Below are 22900 nucleotides of genomic sequence, written 5' to 3' on the forward strand. Positions count from 1 at the left end.
TCACTTCAGCTCTTTATTGAGATCTTCAGCCTGTTTCTCTGCTGATTTCTGCTGTTCCTTCATCATCTTCAGCTCTTTATTGAGATCTTCAGCCTGTTTCTCTGCTGCTTTCTGCTGTTCCTCCATCATCTTCAGCTCTTTATTGAGATCTTCAGCCTGTTTCTCTGCTGCTTTCTGCTGTTCCTTCATCATCTTCAGCTCTTTATTGAGATCTTCAGCCTGTTTCTCTGCTGCTTTCTGCTGTTCCTCCATCATCTTCAGCTCTTTATTGAGATCTTCAGCCTGTTTCTTCATCTTAAGCTGCTCAGACTGATATCTCTAAATGGATTAGATCAGATCAGTGAAGAGTCAAAGACTAAAGATACAGAAAGACAGTTCACTTCTATTAGTTATGAATGGAAGAAACGGCAACGCGCAATATGGTGGAATAGGTCCAGCCTTCTAAGTAAAAGAGCCAATTGCTGATTGATAAATTCATTGCATCACTGCCGTTATAGGCTCCGGTTCCCATAGAAATCTGAGACTCACGCATGACTGCACATGAGCATTGGCTCGTCTAGCCTGAAAAATAAGCTTTTTTAATGCTATTTGAGCATAAGAAACAACATTTCTTTGTTTGGACTGCCCACTCTGTGTTTTGAACGTTTTGCCTGTCTATGGTTTATGATTGTGGATTACCCTTCAATAAATACACTGCATTTGGATCCTCTGCCATTCGTGTCTTGGAGCAGTCATTACACCCGAACTGCTGAGACCATTGCATCACAAACACCAAACCACCCCACACTCCTAAACCAATGCACTTACACACACACACACACACACACACACACACTCACGGTGTATTGTGTAGGTAAGATGATCAACACTGCTACCAACAGGACACCCAGACCAATAATCATCCCGTTTGAAATGTGGACGGTTCGAGATGAAGTAAAGAAACCATCATTGGAGGCGAGAGTCTGTAAAAAGAGAAAGATTCAGTTCAAGTAACACTTCTCGAAGCCTTCTCCTATACTTGCAATACAAAAGCAGGGACCATTCCCTGTCTCCCATTCAATCCTAGCAGAGCCTTGTTCCTTATATGGAAATGGTTCCGGTACATAAAGAAAATCATACCTTATAACATAAAGTACAGCTTCAACAGAGGACAAAAGACCCTCTGTCCACTTTCCTTCAATGCTGAGACCAACATAAAATCTTTCAGTCACAAAGCTTGTCCAAAGCTGTGGCCAAAGTACAAGAAGCTGAATGATTTTAATCATTTTTTCACTCACTTTTCTTGGCTTTACTGAGTGTTTGATCTCTTGAATCTTCTTCATTCTCTTCTGGATCATCTGCTGCTCGTCTGTCTGTGTCTGAACCAGATGATGAAACATACAGAGAAAAACACACACCTCACTGAATTTATTGTTCAATCTTCTGACCAAAAAAAAAAAAAAAAAAATCTTATTAGAATAATGAATGTAAATCAGAATTAAATTTTTTTTAGTCCATGTCTGTCAGCTGTGAAGGTAACATTTTCAAATTCACAAAAGTTGACAAAATTAAGTTTTAGGTGATTAATTAAAAAAAAAAAAAAAACTGACAAGCCAATATGACCTGCACCAACATCAACACACGTGAAAACTGCATTTCATGGGGTGTTTAAAGTGTTTTGTCTGTAACTCTTTACCTTCTTCTCTCGACTCTCCTCCTCTAGAGGAACAGTGTTGTGAGTCCTGTGTTCTCCTTCAGTGCAGAACAGACAAACACACGTCTGATCATCTCTGCAGAACATCTCCAGAGGTCTCTCGTGTTTCTGGCATATATAATCCTCCAGATTTTCCACAGCGTTGATCAGTGTGTGTTTCTTTAGACGTGGGACTCTGAGATGAAGCTCCAGATGAGAGACACAGTTAGAGCTTTGACACGTCAGGCAAGACTTCACAGCTTTCTGCTTTCTTTCATCACAGATGTCACAGAACACTTTAGATTCTTGATTAAGCTTATTAAAGTGTTGCACAAGCTTTCTGAGTGTTGAATTAATCTTGAAATCAAGTCTTTTGCTGAATTCTTTTTTACAGAGTGGACAGAAGCCGATCTTTCTGTTTGTCCAGCTCTTGCTCAGGCAGGTTCTGCAGAAGTTGTGTCCACATGGAGTGGTGACTGGATCAGTGAACACTTCCAGACAGATGGAGCACTGGAGCTCCTCATTTAGTGCTGGACCACTGGAGGATGCCATGACTGAAAAGAAAAGTAATGACAGTTTATCATCTACATTGCTGAAGAGAGCAACTTTCATAAAAAGGTATGTACACTGAGTAATTTAGTTTATGTTCTGAAATGGATGTTGCATTATTTGAAGTGCCGTTTTGAAAAGGTGATAACGTCTAGGTTATGTATGTAACTCTCATTCCCTGAAGGAGGGAATGGAGACGTTACGTCAGAACAGACTGACGTATAGGGGGTCTTGCCCCGAGAGCCCAATCACCTTCGAGTGTAAACAAAACAAGCCAATGGTACGCTGAGTACCTTGGTCTGTGATATTTGCATCCCGAACTCCACCATCACAGTGTGGGTATATAAGGAGCAGTGCAAGCAACTCGCATTCAAGTCTTCACTGAGGAGCCGAGCCAATGACCCGGTATTTCAGCGGAACAGCAATTGTGGCAAAGGGATGTAATTTCTCTGTTTCCTCCTTCAGGGAATGAGGGTTACATACGTATCCTAGACGTTCCCTTTCAGTCGGTCACATTCAATGTTACGTCAGAACAGACTGACGAATGGGGTCCCTTACAAAACACCACAATAGCTGTCTTCCAGTGACCTGTAAAAGTGATAGCACCCTGATGTGAGACTCAGCACGAGCGAAGGACTACACTAAATACAGAATACACAGGAATATATATGCTAATATATGCTAACAAACTGCCTGCTCAAGGAGGTCTTACAAGGAATCAACCAGCATAACGGTGATAGGGAGAACTCTGAGGTATCCAGCCCGCAGGGTGGGATTACACATCTGAGATGGCAAGTGGCTTGGCAAGGGAAGACACCTGAAGAAGACTTACTTTGAAACACGTAGGATTACCCAGGGAGGAGAATCAACACGTGGTGGCACCTAGTCCAACACAGGGGCTGACCGAAGGGGCATGCAAGTGTAGACATCAACAGTGCTGAAGGAACCCAGGGTTCTAGCTGTGGAACTCACCTGAGGAAAAAAACACACACATCCAGTCCGTAGAGTGGAATGGCGCAGCAAGCAATGACACCGAGCAGGTCCTACTACAGGCCCGAAGAGGTGAGTACCCGAGAGGACACAGGCTCTACACAAAGATTATAGAATCGCATGAATGTGTTAGGTGTCACCCAGCCCGCAGCTCTACAGATGTCTGTCAGCGAGGCGCCATGCATCAGTGCCCAGGAGGAAACACTCCGAGTAGACAAAAACTTGAGCTCTACTGAAAGCAAGGGTTTGAAGGGAGCCATCTGCAATGCAGATAAAACCACTGCGAGATCCCAAGAGGATTAAGGTGGATTAAGCCTCCAAGCCGCAATAGCAGCCACATAGACCTTAAGGGTGGAAGGTGACAGCCTTCGTTCCAACCCTTCTTGAAGAAAAGAGAGCACAGACCCGACCGGGCAGGAGCAGGGGTCTTCTTGACGAGAAGAACATAAAGAGACGAAGAGGACCTACTTCAGGGTATAGGCCTATCTAGTAGACAAGGCTCTAGCCTAAGTGATGATTGCAATCACCTAAGGTGGCAAGGTACCTAACCTTTCCGCTCTGTGATGCGGGAATCGACATTTGGTCGTCCTCCGGGGGCCCGAATGAAACACTGGGTCCCTGAGTAGGAGGTTCAGAGATTTCAACCGGAAGTGAGGGGGGTGTGGCCCAAGGAGGCTGACTCGTCGGCGAAGCCCACATCGTGACCCTCAGATCACCCTGACCACCAGCCAAAGTAGTCCTCTCACGAGAAGAGGAACTAGATTGGGGTGTGACAGAGAAGACTCTACACTGTTTCTAGTCGAGTCTCGATCTCAACATCGCAATGGTCCTGTTCCCACAGTGAGAACATGAACCATTCACAAACGCCGCCTCAGAGTGCTGAAAGCCCAAACTTGACCAAATAAAAGGAAACTATTTTGATCGCTATCGCTGACTTTGTGATATGTTTCTCTTTCTTTGAAGCGCTGGGTAGTTTCACATTGCTTTCTCTCATCCACTTAAACTTGACACGCATAGATAACGACACATTTTGAAGAAAAGTGGGTAACTTCTGTCCACCTCGTCTATAAGCAGTGACTAAAATAAAGAAATTTAATTAAATTAATATAGATTCTGGAATAAAAATAAATCTTTAAAATCTTTAAAAAAAAAAAGAAAAAAAAAAAGCGATAGGTGAATCAATGTTTTTCTCCTAGCCCTAATGTTTATTACTTTCAATTTGTTGTTTATTTTATGATTAAACTTTACTTTGATCGTTCTCTGGTTTCCACTTCTTTCTAGCCTGAGCCTTTAACATTGTTGCAGTTATAATGTTTATTATCAGTTTATTTTTTACCAAATCTCCACAAATTGATAGTCAGTCACATAAAAAAAAAATGTTTTTAATCTGTAAGTTTACTGAGTTTGCAGTAGACATAAAATGATAATACTGTTTAATATAATTTATCATTATAAACATTTGTTTTTTTATTATCTTAAATTAGTCTTTCTCTTTAAAGGAGTGGTGTATGTGTGGGTTAAACTAACTTTATTGCCAACAAAACTTACACAAGGTTTCCCTCTGGACAGCAACTTCCTTTTTCTCTCTGTTTCTCTGTTTGATTTTTCCATCATCTTCATGATCAAAATCTCCCGCTTCTTCTGCTGTGACTGAACCTCCAGATCTCCTCTTCTCTCCATCTTCTGGTGTTTCTTCTCCTGCTTCCTCATACAAGTCAGATATAAGAAATTGGACCTGGTTTTCTTTGAGTATCTTCTCCACTCTTTCAAGTATCTCAGAGAGTAAACCTGATTTTCTTTCATCAAACTGAAGATGTTCATCTCCACACTCCTTTATTAATTGATGAATACAGCTACTGTTTATCTCTCTCTCATCAGTCAACACTAAAGTGTGTTTAAGAGCCTCCTTACTGAATTCATTCAGCACATATTTCACTCTATGTCTGTTATTGTCACTGAAGTCGTTCTCCTGCAGTACAAGTATGATCACATGAGGTCCAGGAGCAGACAGATTCACACACTCTTTCACTCCCTGTGTGATCTGAGAGATTGACAGATTTGGCCTCAGCAGGTGAGGAGCGTTGATGACTGTGACGTCTCTGTCCTTCAGTTTTCCTTTGTGTTTCTCAATGTTCAGCTCTACATCAGCAGGTGCTTCACTCTCAAACGCTGCTCTTCCTAAGATGAAGTTTCCCACTCTGTTGTTTTCTGTTATATTCTTCCCCAGCAGAACAATCCTCAAATCACTCACTGGAACACAGAACACAAATAACAGTAAAACTCGACCCGTGATCCATGAACAGAGATGTCAGATTTCAGATTGAAGGTACTGGACCAGATCAACAACTGCCATTGAGATGAGTGGAGATGTTAAAGGGTTAGTTCACCCAAAAATGAAAATAATGTAATTTATTTCTCACCCTCATGTCGTTTCACACCCGTAAGACCTTCGTTCATCTTCAGAACACAAATTATGAACTGTAAGAGTTTTTAAAAGAAGTCTCTTCTGCTCACCAAGGCTTCATTTATTTGATCCAAAATACAGCAAAAACAGTAATATTGTGAAATACTTTTACAATTTAAAATATCTCTTTTCTATTTGAATATATTTTAAACTGTAATTGATTCCTGTGATCAAAGCTGAATTTTCAGCATCATTACTCCAGTCTTCAGTGTCACATGATCCTTCAGAAATCATTCTAATAATCAGTTAATCAGTTGATCATATCGCCATTGGGATGTTCTAAAATGCTTAACGTGAAAAAGCTTAGCGTGGCTTAATTTACTAAGACAGTGTTATTAACAAACCAAACTTAGTGAACACCATACTAATAATGCATGCTATACAGAAAAATACTTAATAATCAGTACATTAAGCCACCATATATATATATATATATATATATATATATATATATATATATATATATATATATGCTATGTCAAAAAGTATCGTTCTTTGCTTTACGAATTTGCAGGGCAATCTGAATCTGTGGTTTGTCTCATTTGCAAACGAACTGTATTGCTTTCAAATCTAATGTGAATGCAGATTACAAAGTGTTCACCAAAACCATGTGTTTTGTATTGATTTATCACCTAACAAAGTTATCATAGTTGGTTAAATGAAGTCAGTGTGCCACCTACAGGCCTTTTGGGCGAAGTGTAGGTTGGTAAAGAACGTGCAAATTGGCCATAACTACATTAGCCTTTTTGATAGAATGATAGTGATAAATAATCGTGATTATGATTTTGAGCAAAATAATCGTGATTATCAGTTTAACCATTATCGTGCAGCCCTAGTAGTGCTGCTTCTTTTACTTCTTTTAAAAACATTAAAAAATAACACACAGTTTCTCAAGGATTTTGATATTTGCAGTACTCAGTATTATGATTTATCATATTTGTTGACTTACTATCAGGTTGATCAATAGTTAGACTTCCACATCCTCTTTGAACTGCAAATAAAACAACATGGAATTTAAAATTTGGCAAATTCTTTTACCAAATTCTGTTATTATTTTTATTTATTAAAGAAATAATTCACACAAAAAGAACAATTTGCCAACATTTATTTTTCCAACTCAGTATTATACTCTTTCTTTCAGAACACACAAAAGTTCATTGCCTGCATGGGGATAAGTAAATAACACATTTTTTCAATACTATTTACATCTGCACAATCTTTTTTTGTGTGTTTGTTTTGTTTTGTTTACCAGCAGTCATGTTAGCGGCTTCCTGGTCTGGGAGATCTTTGTGTTGTCTTTGCAGACCTCTGTTCCCTGCTGCTAAAAGAATTAATTTAATTACTTTAATACAATATTGTGAAGAAGAAGATGAAAAAACGATTAATATATTTTTATTTTCCCTCTCATTGCATCAGATTTATTTAGGCTCTTGTCAGGAATGACTGCAGTATATGACCATATCTATCTTCTGAAGGGAATGTGTGTTGAAGATATCATATATCATATATGTCACATATCGATTGTTAAATATGCTCTTTTTTATTTCCCCTTTTATTCCTATTCAAAATGTTTTTTTCAGCACATGCATAGGGCCTAATCTTTTTTATTCTGAAAAACATACTCATTTTTTTTAACGAATCTGTTTACAATATGAGTAAAATAGCGTAGTATCCCTATATGAGTGTTGAGAAATGCCAAAAGTAAATAAAATAAAATAGTACACCATTTGAGGAAGTGATTAATATAATGAGATGTTACTGAAAACTGCTGCTTTATGATTTCACATGGTGACAAACTTTGCCTTATTATTATTCTTGATCAAATATATCTGCCTCTTTCTCTTACTATTCTGCCTTGCTAAAAAAGAAAACGTATTTCAACAAACCGCGCACTGGATTACAATGAAAGAAATGCACATTTCCGTGATCCTACTGCACCGAGATATTTTTCAGCATTTATTACACATTTACTGTAGGCTAGCCTATTATTTAATAAATAAAATAAAAAAATACTTGCCGTTCGGTAATATGGTAGGCTATTTATCATGTTAAACACATTTATTTGGTCTGATTTGATCCTTACCTGAACTAGAAGCCATTAGCCTACATGTTCGTAACAAAACTGAAAGCGAAAGTTTGTTCGATAAACCGTAGACGGAAGATGAGAGGAGAACACTGTAGCCCATGGGCGTCGGAACCATTGTATGTGGGTGGGACAAGACCCACCCACTTTTTAAGACCAATGATATAGGACCCACTCACTTTTACCGTCTCTAATTCAGCATTTGTCTAATCCCCCTCAGGTGATGCTACTCCACAAACCACCAACAGAGCATAAAAAATACCAAAAATAAAAATATTTTTTAAAACATCGCCAAGTAAAACGCTGCGTTTATAAAGAAATGTCTCTTTACGACCACAACAAACGGGACACTTTTCAGACGCGCATTCCACCTTCGCCTCAGCGCCAGGCGCAAGTCAAACGAGCGCGGAAAAGGTATCTTCAGCTGAACAACAGTGAACTGCAGTCAGATGAGATGTTGTCAGGTTATATCAGTAAAGCTCCATTTAGCCGTTAGGCTATAGCCTACTGTGCTCGAAGCGTGAACTCAAGAATTGCTCGCGCAAATGCGCCGGCGCGCGCTGCATATTACTTTATTTAACTAAAGCGCTAAAGAAACTACGGGCATGCGCCATCATTATTCTGAGGTAAATTAAGTCATGGAATTACCAAACATGCGATTACAGCTGCCTCAAAACTGCGTGCATGTATGTATTTGTTGACATGGTTTTAAAGCTATTGTTATCCAATTTGTTGGCCTTAAAACGTCTTAAAATGCATATATGTACACCAAGGAAGTCAAAATTTTCTCGGGGGAGCATGCCCCCGAACCCCCCTAGCATACATTTTGTGACCTCGGTAAATATAAAACCCTGCGTACGGCCCTGCTTCTTTACTATCTAACGAAATCAAAGGTAATTGTGTATTTCTCCGGTTGTGCGCACCTGGGGACTAAACTTTGTATGCACTAGCCTAATGTGTGAAAATAAATGGGAGCAAAAACACGACAGAATGTAAAGGTTTGTGTATCGTTGTTCTATTAAAAAAAAAATCAATAACTACCGATTGATTGGCATTTTATCTATCTATCTACCTATCTAATGTGTATATATATATATATATATATATATATATATATATATATATATATATATAATTATTATTATTTTTTTTTTTTATTGCATAAAAAAAAAAATTTGGACGGAGGACCCACCCACAATTTTTTTGCTTCCGACGCCCATGCTGTAGCCTATCATGTGTCGAGAAGATTGAGAAGTTTGATGAAGGACAGTATAGGCCTAATGCCCCAACCAAACAATAAAATAATCCCCGGGGGGGATAAAAAAATATCCCTCCCGGGTGATGCTACTCCACAAACCACCAACAGAGCATTTAAAATACCAAATATATATATATATATATATATATATATATATAATTTTTTTTTTTTTTTTTTTTTTTTTTTTTTAAACATCGCTGAGTAAAACACTGCGTTTATATAGAACTGTGTTTTTACGACCACAACAAACAGGAAACTTTTCAGATGCGCGCTGCATAATTACTTTATTATAGATGAAATAAAGCGCAAAAGAAACTACGAGCAATGACCGTCGTTGTTCTGTTGTAAGTTAAGTCATGAAATTACCAAGCATGCGATTAAAGATGCCTCAAAACTGTGCATGTATGTATTTGTTGACATGGTTTTAAAGCTATTGTTATCCAATTTGTTGGCCTTAAAACGTCTTAAAAATGCACATATGTACACTAAGGAAATCAAAATTTTCTCGGGGGAGCATGCCCCCGAACCTCCCTAACAAACTACATTTTCTGACCTCGGTAATTAAACGCTGCATACGTCCCTGCCTGTATTCTATCTAATGAAATCTGAGGTAAACGTGTATGGAAAAAAAATACAACAAATTCAAAACATCCCCCCCTCTATATATATATATATATTTTTTTTTTTTGCATGTAGTTTAAATTGATTACTTAACCTAATAACTACAATAGACAGGACATAATGTTCAGGACTTTGTTAAGGCCTTGTTTCAGCCCTGTGTATAAAGTGAAGTATACCCGGGGCTTTACACAGAAAGTGTTTTTGCAGTTAAAAACGCAAGACGCGGTCAGTGAAGAGGAAAAAACGTAAGGGCAAGACTAGAAACTACGGTTGTTCCGATTTTGATACTAGTAACGGAAATACCACCGATACCACAAAAAAATTCTGGCATCGGTATCGGCGAGTAATTAAACTCATGTATCAATGAGATACCATGCTGTTTGATTGACAGCTTCAGCACGTGCTGCTCCAATGATTACAAAGGGAGCTTTCTTGATCGCTTTCTTTATATTATTCTGTTAAATAACAGTTTTCATCCTACTAAGAAAAACAATGCAAGTTGACATTTAGACACTGGATTGATTTACTGATACACAGACAAAGAACATCTGACGGTACATGAATCATTAATATCAGGTCAGGCATTAGAATGAACACAGTTACTGACTTGTTGTTGCATTACTGTTGAGTCCAGGCACTGCACAATATTTTGTAATCTGCATGTTTATTGCTTGGTAGCTCGATCTGGTTTAGCACAATGTAGGCCTTTGTTACTTAGGTATTCTATTGCATGTCATGTGCAAATCGGTGGGCGGGGCTAAACAGGCAGTGATGAAGAAGGCGTTGATCTTCTTCTGCAGAGGCGGTGCTTGCTGCCCTTTGACGTCATAGATCTAGGGCTGTCGTAGATCTTATGCTATCATTATTAACTTATTTAATATTTAGTACACGTGTATTAAGTGTAAAACGAGAAGGACATAACCTTTCAAAAAATAGAAAACATGCAAATATCGCGGTTGCTGCGGTTTTTGCAGTGTTCTGCGGTTGGCTCGTCAAAAGCGCGGTATTACGAAATTGTGGTTATCGCGACAGCCCTAGATCTATGACGTCACTGTGTACCATGGTGATTACAGAGGCTCCGTAGATAATATAATATAATATAATATATTATATTCGTGAAAAAAAGTTGTTGTGTCCAAGGATAGCGAAATCTCTGCCTTAGCATCGAAGCATTACTGGTCAGCTGAGCCTTATAAAGTGGTGCTCAACGTTAAAATGATTTCAACAGCTTGTTTCATTTCATCTGTCTTTGAATGAATCTGTGTTTTTGAACGTGCAGTTGAATGAACGGTTTAAAGACTCAAAGACAGTCCCTTGCCGCCACCTTGTGTTACAACAATGTAACTGCACTGATCGACAGCCTGTCTAGAACGTGCAGAGATGAGTAACGTTAGTTCTGCTTATACTCGTGAAATATCAGCAGAAAGTCTTGTTTAGTCAGATTCGAGGATCGAAACTAACTATTATACATACAACAATAGCTCTACCATCTTATTGTCAGGTTTATGTTCTGTTTTGTAGACCCTTATTTTGACATTCTCTTTACTTCAATGCTCTATTTAGTTTGGTTATTGAATATGACCTCTCTCTCTCTCTCTCTATATATATATATATATATATATATATATATGGCGGTAATACCGCATATCGCGCTATTGAGCCACTCAAAAATACCGCAAGAGAAATTCCTTAACCGCGACAGCCCTACATAGATCCCCACTTTGTAAATCCTGTAATTTGCTGGGTCTGGTGTCAATAAAAGCTTTTATTGGAAGGAAGTTTTCAGCTCTAAAACTTACAGTATATTCTTAAAGTATGATGATCTCTTATATATCAAAATCTCAAGGAAAATTTGATTTCTCAGTTCATGGCCCCTTTAAAATGTAATTGTTTATTCTGGCCCATGGAACTTCCAGATTAGCTGGCATAGAGTGGTGTATTTAGCTTTTGCCTTTGCAAGAAATAATAAACTGAGAATGAGGACTGCTTTAAACTCTGATACTGTCTCAGTCTAGGAGGTACAGTAGTGATCAGACCCTGAGATAATATAATCAAAGATTAGAATATTATACACCTTCCTGACTCCTCCTGAATAGAGGAAGTGGCACAATAGTCATTAGTCCTAACCCCATAATCTCCTAATCTCTCCTCACTTTACGTACACAGGCTGTAAAATGTAATTCCTCAACAATCGGTTTTGCTATACTTTTGCTAAACAACCGAACTCTCTACTGAGCACAATACTGGCAATCTGTGTTGCAGATTTGGCACATAGAAGGAAACCGTTAGAGTCTAGAAGCTCATTGTAGCTAAAGACACAATTCTCACGTGTATTTCAAATCTGAGAATGATGAAATTATTTTAAGATGATGCTATGTAATTTTTTTTTTTTTTTTTAGATGAGAATTTCTTTTGGTGCAAACCAAAGAAAATGTGAGGTTTGGAGTGAAACATCTAGTTTGTTTTAGGTGCTGTAACGGTAGAATCTCCAAACAGAACTTTTGCCTACAGCTCAAAAGCACATTTACTCTTTGATTACTCTTTTCTCAGTATTCACACACAGGGTAAGGTCTGGTATGGCATTAAAGATTCAGATGGAGATGTGTATTAAGGAGGTGAGTATGTTGAGAGCAGCTGGTGATCCTGATTTAAACTGGATTATTCAGATCTGATCTTTCAACAGCTCGGTTTGTCATCTCTTCAGGTTCAACACATTCACTATCTGCACCATCATCATTATCCATGGCAAGATCTGATCCAGTGTTGGTTCTGTTCTCTGAACTCCTGGTTCCTCTCTGACTGGTGCTGATGAAGTTTGTTCCCACCGTCTCCGGCTCTCAGAAGCTCCTGGCATCGATGGACTGCCGTCAGCTCACTCAGGTTCACGGATTCACCGATATTGTGCTCAAACCAAAGTGAAAAACTCTTTCATTGTGAAGCTTTCTAATGCTCTCACTTCTCTTGAAGAATATTTACTAGATTTAATGATCATCTGCACTAAATAATAATTCAGTATTTTCATTCACAACTGATGAAAGTCAATAAAGATCCTGTTTTATTCATATTCTGTCTGTTGTTTCTGTGAGCAGATGTTCATGAACTCAAATCATTCTCAAATGTGTATTTACATATTTATTAGCAAACAATTTAGTTTACCAGCAATATCAGTTATAGAATTGAACTCTTGACTTTATTCAGATATTACAATATAAACCAAAAATCACAATATTTCACAAGTAATTTAGTGTTAACAGCTGGAGAGGAGAGAGAAAATGGCTTCAGAGATTTCTTTACAAAATAACATGTAGAAACAATTTCATATTCAATTTGAAAAGCAAAGTATTAATGAAAGACAAAAGAAATATATAGATGTGTAACAAATTTTCCATTTACATGTACATATAACTCACAAATATTTCATTATAGTTCATGTTTTGTCAGTGACTATTTTTTTCTAAAGGCCTGAATATATATTTCTTTTTGCACTAAAATTTGCATTTAAATTTTCTTTATATTTGTAAGTAAAATCTACTTGATTGTGCAAATTCTTCTTTGGTTTTTATTTACATATTCTGAAACATCACATCCATATTTAATCTTTTCAGATTTGATGTTTTTTGTGTGTTTCAGTTGACAGGTGTGATGATCAATGGCTTTGAGTTTTTACCTTTATCATTAAGGCCTGGGCAAAAATATGGATAGAGTTTGTCAGTGAAAGTCTGACCAGTGAAAGAGTAGATATGAGATCTGGAGTCCACGTCATAAAAAGAGACCAGACCCTCCTCATAATCCACAAACACTCCCACCTTCTCAGGTTTCACTCTCAGAGATAAAGAGACAAGAGGATTATCCAAAGCTGAATATTGATTCTCATTCCTCAGCCACACAGTCCAGTATCCATTCACAGAACCAAGTGTGATCTTCCCCTTCCTGTTAATGGATTCTCTGGCCACTCCTAAATCCCACTTAGTCTTTCCCTTCACCTGCACCTCATAGTAAAATCTCCCTGAACTAAATCCCTGCTTTGCCAGAACAATTGCACAAGTATCAAATCTCTTTGGGTTTTCAGGGACATCCTTCTTAATGTCTCCATCACGGACTTGTTTTCCATCATCAGACAGGATGAGATATGGATAAGCTGTATCAGGATCCAGAGTCACATCCACTGAGAGAGATCAGACATTATCAATCAACTTCAGATCAAACATTTTCATGAGTATAAAACACATTATAATCAAAAGTATTGTGAGTGTATTGGTGTCAATCTCACTGTACCTGCAAACTTCTGCACAAACTTCAACTCTGTGAACACAGATGACAATATAATGATGAATTATTAATAGGAATATTTCAGTGAGTTTCTCTCTATTAACAGCATCAGTAGAATGTAAATGTTGATCGTTCATCAGTTTGTGAAACAGAATGTGTTTAACATTAATGCACTTACAATGAAGGTCTATGAGATGATCATAACAGAGGGTTTAAAAGCAGAAATGTCAAGTCTGTGTTTTTATTAAAGCTGTAATAATTATTCACTGTAAAAAAATACATTATTTTTGCTGTTAAATGCCTAAATTGTCCTTGTGAGGAGGGAAAAGTTTTAGACAGTTTATTTAGTAGTCAGATTCTGGTTGTGTGTCAGTGACATGATCCTGTGATAGAGTTTGTACAGAGATAGTTACGTCATGTGACTTACGTATCACTAAAGTTTACATTATACTTCTGTAACTGGTTATGAGGTGAGTTGTAGTTAAAAGATTTTAATAATGTGGTAATCACCAGCACATCACAGATGCTTAAAATTAATTTCATACTTTTTTTTTTTTTTTGAAAAATGTATTTTCTTAGTTAATGACAAAACTCCTGTATTTGATATTCACATACCAATTTGAGTGAGTTTTTCTTTTAGCAGTTTCTTCAGTTCAGTCACAGCTATTTTCAGTGTTTTCACACCAGAGTCACTGCTGATCTCAGTCCAGCCCTTGGTGTGTGAAACTCTGTACAGGCATGAGTACATCTACAGCAGGACAGAGAAGACTATTATATATAAAGGATACAACAGGGTGAAAGGCGTCTTTGACTTTATTCTCTTTTAAACCACCAGATGGGGACAAAAATTCAGCTCTGCACTTTTCTTAACCCTTTATGGTAACTGGGGTCAATCTGACCCCGCTGACAGTTTCCTTCGTTTATAAAAAGTGTTCCCTTCATTTCAGGGCCATGAAACTCTGTGAATCCTCCTAAATGATCTATCTAAACATGCCCAAAAATCTGGGCTTGATTTGGTTGTTCAAAAGGTGTGTAAAAAAATTATTTAGTCCCTCAGGGTCAGATTGACCCCACATTGAAAATTAACAAATGTATTTTTTTCAATTAATTTGTCAAAAAAAAAAAAAAAAAAATCCAGAATAAATCTGAAATTTAACAAAGAAAAACAGAGAGCATTTTTTAGAAATTGGCAAATAAAATCAACAAAACTGGCCTAAATAGGAAAAATTTTACATGAAAATAAAGGTCTGGTCCTTGACTATAAACTCAAAGTCGAACGAACTTTCTATCTCATACACACACACACATACACACACACATAAACACAAACACGCACAGTCCCTATTGAGTCCCTATTGACCTCTATTGGAGATATGTGGTCATTACACTTTCTTTCTTTAACTTTTTTCTCTTTTTTATATGTTTTTCCACAAAAACTCTAGGTGGTAATATTCTATCCCTAACACATAGAGCAATGTCCAAATACAATTTAGAATTAAAGGTGCCCTAGAATTAAAATTGAATTTATCTTGGCATAGTTGAATAACAAGAGTTCAGTACATGGAAATGACATACAGTGAGTCTCAAACTCCATTGTTTCCTCCTTCTTATATAAATCTCATTTGTTTAAAAGACCTCCGAAGAACAGGCGAATATGTACGCCCCCAATATTTGCATATGCCAGCTCATGTTCAAGGCATTAGACAAGGGCAGGCAGTATTAACGTCTGGATCTAAGCAAGCAAGAACAATAGCGAAAAATGGCAGATGGAGCAATAATAACTGACATGATCCATGATAACATGATATTTTTTGTGATATTTATGAATTGTCTTTCTAAATGTTTCGTTAGCATGTTGCTAATGTACTGTTAAATGTGGTTAAAGTTACCATCGTTTCTTATTGTATTCACGGAGACAAGAGCCGTCACTATTTTCATTTTTAAACACTTGCAGTCTGTATAATTCATAAACACAACTTCATTCTTTATAAATCTCTCCAACAGTGTGTAATGTTAGCTTTAGCCACAGAGCACCATCAAACTCATTCAGAATCAAATGTAAAGATCCAAATAAATACTATACTTACGCGATTAGACATGCTGCATGACGAACACTTTGTAAAGATCCATTTTGAGGGTTATATTAGCTGAGTGAACTTTGTTTATGTTGTTTAAGGCAAGCGCGAGCTCCGTGGGTGGGGAGCACAAACAATTAAAGGGGCCGCAACCTGAATCGGCGCATATATAATGATGCCCCAAAATAGGCAGTTAAAAAAATTAATAAAAAAAGTATTTTGAGCTGAAACTTCACAGACACATTCAGGGGACGCCTTAGACTTATATTACATCTTTTAAAAAGACGTTCTACGTTTAATTATTTTCATCATTAAAGTGATTTTTAATTAAAAAAATAATTTTTTTCATAAGCCACTTTATGACATTGTGCAGTAAATAAGTAAAAAAAATTACAAAATATCCACAAAAAACACAGCATAAATGCATAGACGAGAAGTAAATAAAAAAAATGATATATAGTTTATCATATACAAAAATGTATATTTCCTTATGCAATCGCTCTGTAAAAGTCTGGGGTCAATTTGACCCCAAGGGACTAAATCGTCGGTACAATCGAGGGACCTAACCGCTTTTGATGAGGCACGTGGAAGTTTGTCTGATCCTTGATGTGATCCCATCTAATTTGATCTAATATTTAATGTTTTTAAAAATGTTGTAGATTTAAGTAGCAAAGGAGATTATTATTGACTATAATTTGAGACAAAGGTCTTATTAATGACTTTCAGAAGTTAAAACATGACTTTTTTTTGTTCAAGGTAATTAAAGCAACAGTTTATCAATAATGGAAGAATATGTAAAAGTATGATATTTGGGATAAAATGCGGCGCTGCTGTTAGGGCTACAGGCACAATAATAAACATGTCAAGAAATAGCTGCTCACTTTTATATATAAGCAGCAAGCGGCGACTTTTTTGTTTTGTTTTGTTTTTAAATGCACCTGATGCAGATGGAAAGAGTGTTATAGCTGCTCTCATGACTACATGACTACAACTAGCCCTAATGAAGGCTTGATAACACCTGAAGGACAACAAAATAAGATGTTTCAACACTTGAATTCTGAATCTAAGCTCACGCGAACAACAACAAAATGCAGAAAAGATGCAAGAAAGAGATTCATTTTGCTGTTTCAGAGGTTATATCAGGAGTTTTTGCAAATGTGCATAACTCACATTAGAGTAACGTAACCTCGGTTCCCTGAGACACGGGAACAAGTACTGCGTCTCGGTGGGGAAAACTCCTTTTCTGTGATAACTGAAGCATTATTCAATCACGCAGTGTATCGAGCCAGATCAGTTGCAAAAATAACACATTTATGAAACAAAATTCATAAATGCACAGCACAATTCACATTTACAAAATCTGATTTGTAAATTCAAAACAAATGTCATAAATACACAAGTAAAAGCATAAATATTTACCCAATTGCTCACACAAATGCATCTTATCTAAATAAAGTTAAAATTTCTTGAATTTCTTGAAAATTCTTGAAAGTTCTTGAATTAATTTCCATTACACATTTATGCATGATGTATTTATGGATCATTGAATCTGCATTTGCAAATCGTCACACGTGTGTAGATTGCTTTGTGTGTTATTTTTGAGACCTTCCTGGCACATTGAGGGTACGTCCACACAAAGGCAGAACTTACCCTATCAGATCTTTTTTTTCCTCATCTCAAGAAATATCTGCATCCACATGAAACCACTGAAATGACTCAAAACAATGTAGTATACATGCCAGACCAGTATGTGGCGCTGTAATTCTGCCACAGAGATACACTTAAAACAGCGAATAAGACTTGGATCATGCGCATGAACCTTGCACGCTGTATACAAACTATAGTGAAGAATAGAAATAATGCTTTATTTTGGCGCAGTAGCTTCTGCAGCTGTTCTATTTTTTCTGTTTTGTGCTGTTAGTGGGGTGATGATATCATCGTTTCACAAAATATACGAATAGGCTGTCCACATGAAAACGCAAAGACGGCATTTTCAGATTTATCCACTCTGGGACCCGGTTTCAAAAAATAGTGGTTTCACCTTCCGAAAATGCCAGATCCATGTGGACGAAACACCTATCTCTGTGTGGACGGGGCCTAAGATTCATAAATATCTCTTTTTGGAGGATGTTCTGTTTAGCTAATTGCGGTGAGCTTTTAATCCACCAATCAAAATGCTCCTTATTGAACAAACTCAAGAAGCCCAACGCTGCGCTTGTACTGTACATCGTTATATGATCGAGTCCTTTATGTAAAGATTTCATAAAGAGAGATTTCAGCATGGATGATGAAAACCAGAATCTACGAGTAAGTAAAGTAGTTTTTGATGTGATGTTATTTTCTTATGATTAAAGTTTGTTTTAGTTAATGAAGTGTGCAGTTTGCAGTGTTACAAAGTTGTTAGTCCACGCCAGCTTTCTTATATTATACCCAAACGTGTATTTGTGAATTGTGTTTTGAATTTACCAATCGGATTTTGTAAATGTGAATTGTGCTGTGCGTTTATGAATTTTGTTTTGCAAATGTGTTATTTCTGAGACTCGATACACAGTGAAACTGCATGGCCATTGGTTCATGCAGTTAGAATAAAACGAATCAATGATGGCTTGGAAGAGCTGCTCAAGCCTATTGCGAAGAAGCCCTCCAAAGCCAGCCAGAATGGGCGGGGCATCTGGCTATATAAGCGGGCATTTCGTATAGGATCTCTGGTTTCTTTCGACTGAAGTGACGACGAGTCATGCAGCAATGTAGCAGGGCTAGCAACGCAGTACTCATTCCCGTATCTCAGGGAACCAAGGTTACGTGCTTCACTTGTACTGCGTCTTGCTAGACGTGGTAGGGAAACAGTAAAATCACACTGTGCTATGGTAGAGGAACGACTGATAAGTAATGAGTCCTAAGCCCTTGAAAGACCCAAGGGAACCAAGTACAGTGAAGCAAGGCCACTAGCCAGGAACCCAGACTTAAGTAGGAGCCTATAGAAGGCAAAAACGGGCTAAACTTGCAGAGGTTAAATCCGGCCCTGAATAATCATTCTAGAAGCTTCACACAGCCTACCCAGCAAACAGTGGACGTCCCCTGGACGTTGCGAACGTCTGTTTAAGTCCGCAGTAGGTCCATTTTGTAACATTCGCTAGCAGACGTTCCGAGGACATTCAAGTCCTAAATGTCCCTATTTTGTCCCTCATCTAACATTTCCAAAACAACACTTGCAAATTCCAGTCGCCCGTGTGTTGCCTTTTATCAACAGACCTGACACCTTGCAACTCAGACAAATGACAAATTAAACTAAAATATAAACCCATATTGGATTTAAAAGAGGATGTGTACTTCCTTAAAAATCCCTTTAATTTAACAGTGATAATGAATTTTAGGCAGAAACCATGTTTTTTTGTTGTTGTTTTGTTGTTGTTTTGCAGGTTAATATTATGGTTTTAGTGCAAATAAGGTAAAAATAGTAGATTTGAATTAATTGAAATAAATGTTAAAAATTAATAACTTCCATGTTAGACTGTACTTTCTGGGAAAAAATAATGCAACTTCTATAACTAATTAAAGATGTCATCAGATCATTGATGTTTTCAGCAGTTATCATTTTAAACATCAAAGTCATTATACCCCTCAATAATATTGAATATAAAAATAATGTTATTGACTTCAACTGATGAATGCAGCCAAGGAAAAGATGGAGAATTGAAAAGCACATTGCTCGCAAAGAAATTGGAAAATAACACAGGTAAGGCAATTGTTCCTACCTATTTACCTGTCAAAAGTTGGTCAGGCAACAAACATGGTTTTATTAAAGAAAAGTTATTTTATAAAATATTATTTTAGTTTTTACACTTAAGACAGGTATAGCATGAGCCAAAAAGTGTAATATAACCACACTGGGAGATACAAGCAAGTATGATCAAGTGACGTCATTCTTTAGGGTACGAGGCATGTATCCATGGCAACGATCAACTGCGTAGAAACAGTTAATGATCGTGCCGGTGACTTTCTCAGAGAAGGCCTTGATTTTTCTCTTTCGTCGGCCGAAAAGGTATTTTTAATTTCAGTTTAGTAGACATTAGCTACCGTAACCACAGTGTATCTTGTAATGTTTAAATTATATGACAAGACTTTATCGTGTACGACTGACCGTTACAGCGTGAACACTTCGAAACTTAGCCAATTAGGGCTAATATCTAAAATCCTTTTATTACTGGTATAATATTATTGTCTACATTATCTAATAGCGATAATTATATAATATTTAATACTTAAATATTGAATTTCCATTTGGTAACACTGAGACGCCTAAATGCGGCAAAAAGCCCATATGGGACGGCCTATCTACAAATGTGGGCTAATCTTGGTCTAACGAAATCCAAATTGTCAGTCTTATCAAATGTTTTTTTTTAAACGATACTCCTAGACATATAAAATCATAACATTGCTGAATGTGTTCATTTTGTTTCTTTAGGTTAGAAGCCAACAGAAGAACTGCCATCGGACTAACCCCACAGCTGACAACCACACAACTGCGCATTTGCCTGATGCACACACACACACACATGGAAAGAGCACAACACCTTTACAATTGCTAATTTATAAATAAAAATGAATGTATTTTGCTCCTTACAACATGTCTGTTTTCTTTTGTTAACCTAGAAGTAAAATAAAAGATATTAAGAGGACTAAATGTCCCGAATGGCCACTGAACGTCCTGTGAATGTCCCCTTGAACGTTCAGAAGATGTGTTTGTGGACGTCCACGGGACATCAAGAGGACCTTACACATGGACATTCGTTACCAGATGCCCTTTGGTGCAGCCTCTGAAGCATACAAAGAGCTGTTCCAACTGTCTGAATGAGGCGGAACGGTCAATGTAGGTTCTCAAAGCCCTGACTGGGCAGAGTCAATTCAAATTCTGGTCCTCCTGCGAAGGAGTAAGTGCGATAGGAAGTGTGTTAACCTGTGCTCTGAAAGGAGTGGAGAGCACTTTTGTCACGTAAGCATGCCTTGGCTTTAGGACGACCTTGAAGTGACCTTGAAGTGGACGACCATTTTACAAAAACATAGAATTAGTAATGTTTACAAACTTTTGACATCCAAACGTTAGTGCTACAACACAAAAATGTGTTTTCCTGCGACGCGACCAGAGCAGAAGTTTGTGTGCATGTGGATTGTGGATTTTGCATGTGGATTTTGCTGTAATGTACCAGCACAAATGAAAAAAATGTTCGCATAAGATCGCATTACAGCAGAGAAATCAAATGTCACAAAAGTGCGGCTCATTCACCTCTGCATTCGGACACGCGAGCCGTATGTTTCCCCCAGCACAGCAAGCACATGTGTGTTGTTGTATTTTGCCCGTGATGTGGTCAGAACTGGAGTTTGAATACAAACACATGAAAAATACGATTGTTACGATATACACGCGGAGAGCGCATATGATCGGTTTCAGCGCAGAGCTCCGCATTTAACAACACTAGCCACGTGGATTATAGCTATACAGAATAAAGTATCCGTGTTTAAAGTTTTTATAGACATATTTCACATATTCTCCTGCACCAAACATGAACCAGCACGGCGTATGCACACATAAGTCTTCTTCAAATGAATTATATGTGGAAACTGGACACTGATACAGTGGTGTATCTGAACGTGATGGCGATTAACTGATTTAGATCGAAAATTCAAAGAAAAATGGATAAAAAATAAACAATGTCTTTATTCTTTCTGTGTTAAACTAAATGTTGAGTATCAGGAGACTGCAGTGCTCGTAAAAGTAATCAAAGTAGCCTATTATTAGCCCTTTTAAATATTATTTTGCATTTCTCCCTTGTGCTGGGGAGTCTGTTGTCATTTTCTCCGTGCTCATATATTAATATTCATTATTCTGTATAATGAGTGTGTTTTAGTCTGTGCTTGATTGGTTGTTCTCTCCCCTCTTCCCCCCTCTACACTCCCACTTTTCCAGAGCTTTACACGCCCATTTTAACAGACTTTTTCAGCTTTGAGGTGTGAACGACCAGGGTAAAACAGGGGGGTTTCATGACCCTTTAAATGAGTTTATAAGATTTTATAAAAAAATTGCATGAGCACCTTTCAAGAATAAGGATAATACATTCTGTCGGTCATATAATGTACATTCTTTCTTTCCTGATCACCCTTTTAGGTTTATTTTTGATAAGACCAGCTGAATGGTCATTATTGCGCAAATTACATGGCTAGATGATTGTGCAACTGACCTTTTTACCTTTAATGATTCTCCCATTCTTTTCTCCTCTTATTGCTAGTAAAGCAGTGAAGTTGTTGTTGCGATAAAAATAGCAACAGGGTAGTGTCAGTAGCTCACCAAGTGCAGCCATTTGACGTCATCAACATAGAACACACTGTGCACCTAAACAAAATGGCGCCCCCCATTATCCAAATGGGTAACGCTTTAGATTACAGCCCGGAAAGTACTGCGTAATTACAACGAATTTACAGCATAACTTTCAATAATTATAGTGTAACTATACAGTAAGTATGTGTAAGTATAGGGGAACAATATGTAAAGTATTGGGAATAAAGGGGTAACAACCAGGAAAAATAACAAATTATTTATACTGTAAATATTTTATATCTAAGGGGTACTTATGACATATAACTAAGGGTAAGTATGACATTACGGGCCGTAAATTAAAGCGGTGCTTGTTACCCTCTTATTTCATGTAGTTACAGGGTAAGTGATTAATAAAATGCAAACAATCTGATATCACTGACTCCGAAACCTTTATTTGAAAAACAACTTTATTAAAAACAGGTCTACAACACTTATTATTCATTTTTTTAAATCAACTTTTCATTTCAAACTCTAAAGTCCTGACAGAAAGTAAGAAGTTTTGTCCGTTTTTTGGTTGTTGTTGTTTCTCGCTTGGCTTCCACCTGC

General features: G+C 37.4%; 2 protein-coding genes across 5 annotated transcripts in view; both read right to left on the minus strand.

Moving 5' to 3' along the window:
• LOC125260291 (E3 ubiquitin/ISG15 ligase TRIM25-like) lies at positions 1–7852 on the minus strand. Of its 2 annotated transcripts, XM_048178604.1 has the most exons (8): positions 7759–7795; positions 6925–6996; positions 6625–6666; positions 4760–5461; positions 1676–2226; positions 1278–1358; positions 840–962; positions 1–318 (listed from the first exon to the last, which is right to left on the minus strand). In XM_048178604.1, exons 1-8 carry the CDS (start codon positions 7772–7774, stop codon positions 1–3), a joined length of 1905 nt encoding a protein of 634 aa, XP_048034561.1. In that variant the 5' UTR covers positions 7775–7795. The 2 variants fall into 2 exon arrangements, with proteins under 2 accessions (XP_048034561.1, XP_048034562.1); XM_048178605.1 differs by lacking the exons at positions 6625–6666; positions 6925–6996 and having other exon boundaries at positions 7759–7852.
• A 4904-nt stretch (positions 7853–12756) lies between these two features.
• The window catches only part of LOC125260279, a 46086-nt gene continuing 35942 nt past the window's right edge, over positions 12757–22900 (minus strand). For all 3 annotated transcript variants that reach the window (XM_048178564.1, XM_048178562.1, XM_048178561.1), the window contains 3 exons: positions 14522–14654; positions 13913–13939; positions 12757–13802 (listed from right to left, as the gene is read on the minus strand). In XM_048178564.1, coding sequence (XP_048034521.1) covers positions 13264–13802; positions 13913–13939; positions 14522–14654 — 699 coding nt within the window. In that variant the 3' untranslated portion in view covers positions 12757–13263. The remainder of the gene's footprint in view (positions 13803–13912; positions 13940–14521; positions 14655–22900) is intronic.

This window comes from Megalobrama amblycephala, linkage group LG24 (assembly GCF_018812025.1).
Source record: "Megalobrama amblycephala isolate DHTTF-2021 linkage group LG24, ASM1881202v1, whole genome shotgun sequence".
NCBI classification, from domain to species: domain Eukaryota; kingdom Metazoa; phylum Chordata; class Actinopteri; order Cypriniformes; family Xenocyprididae; genus Megalobrama; species Megalobrama amblycephala.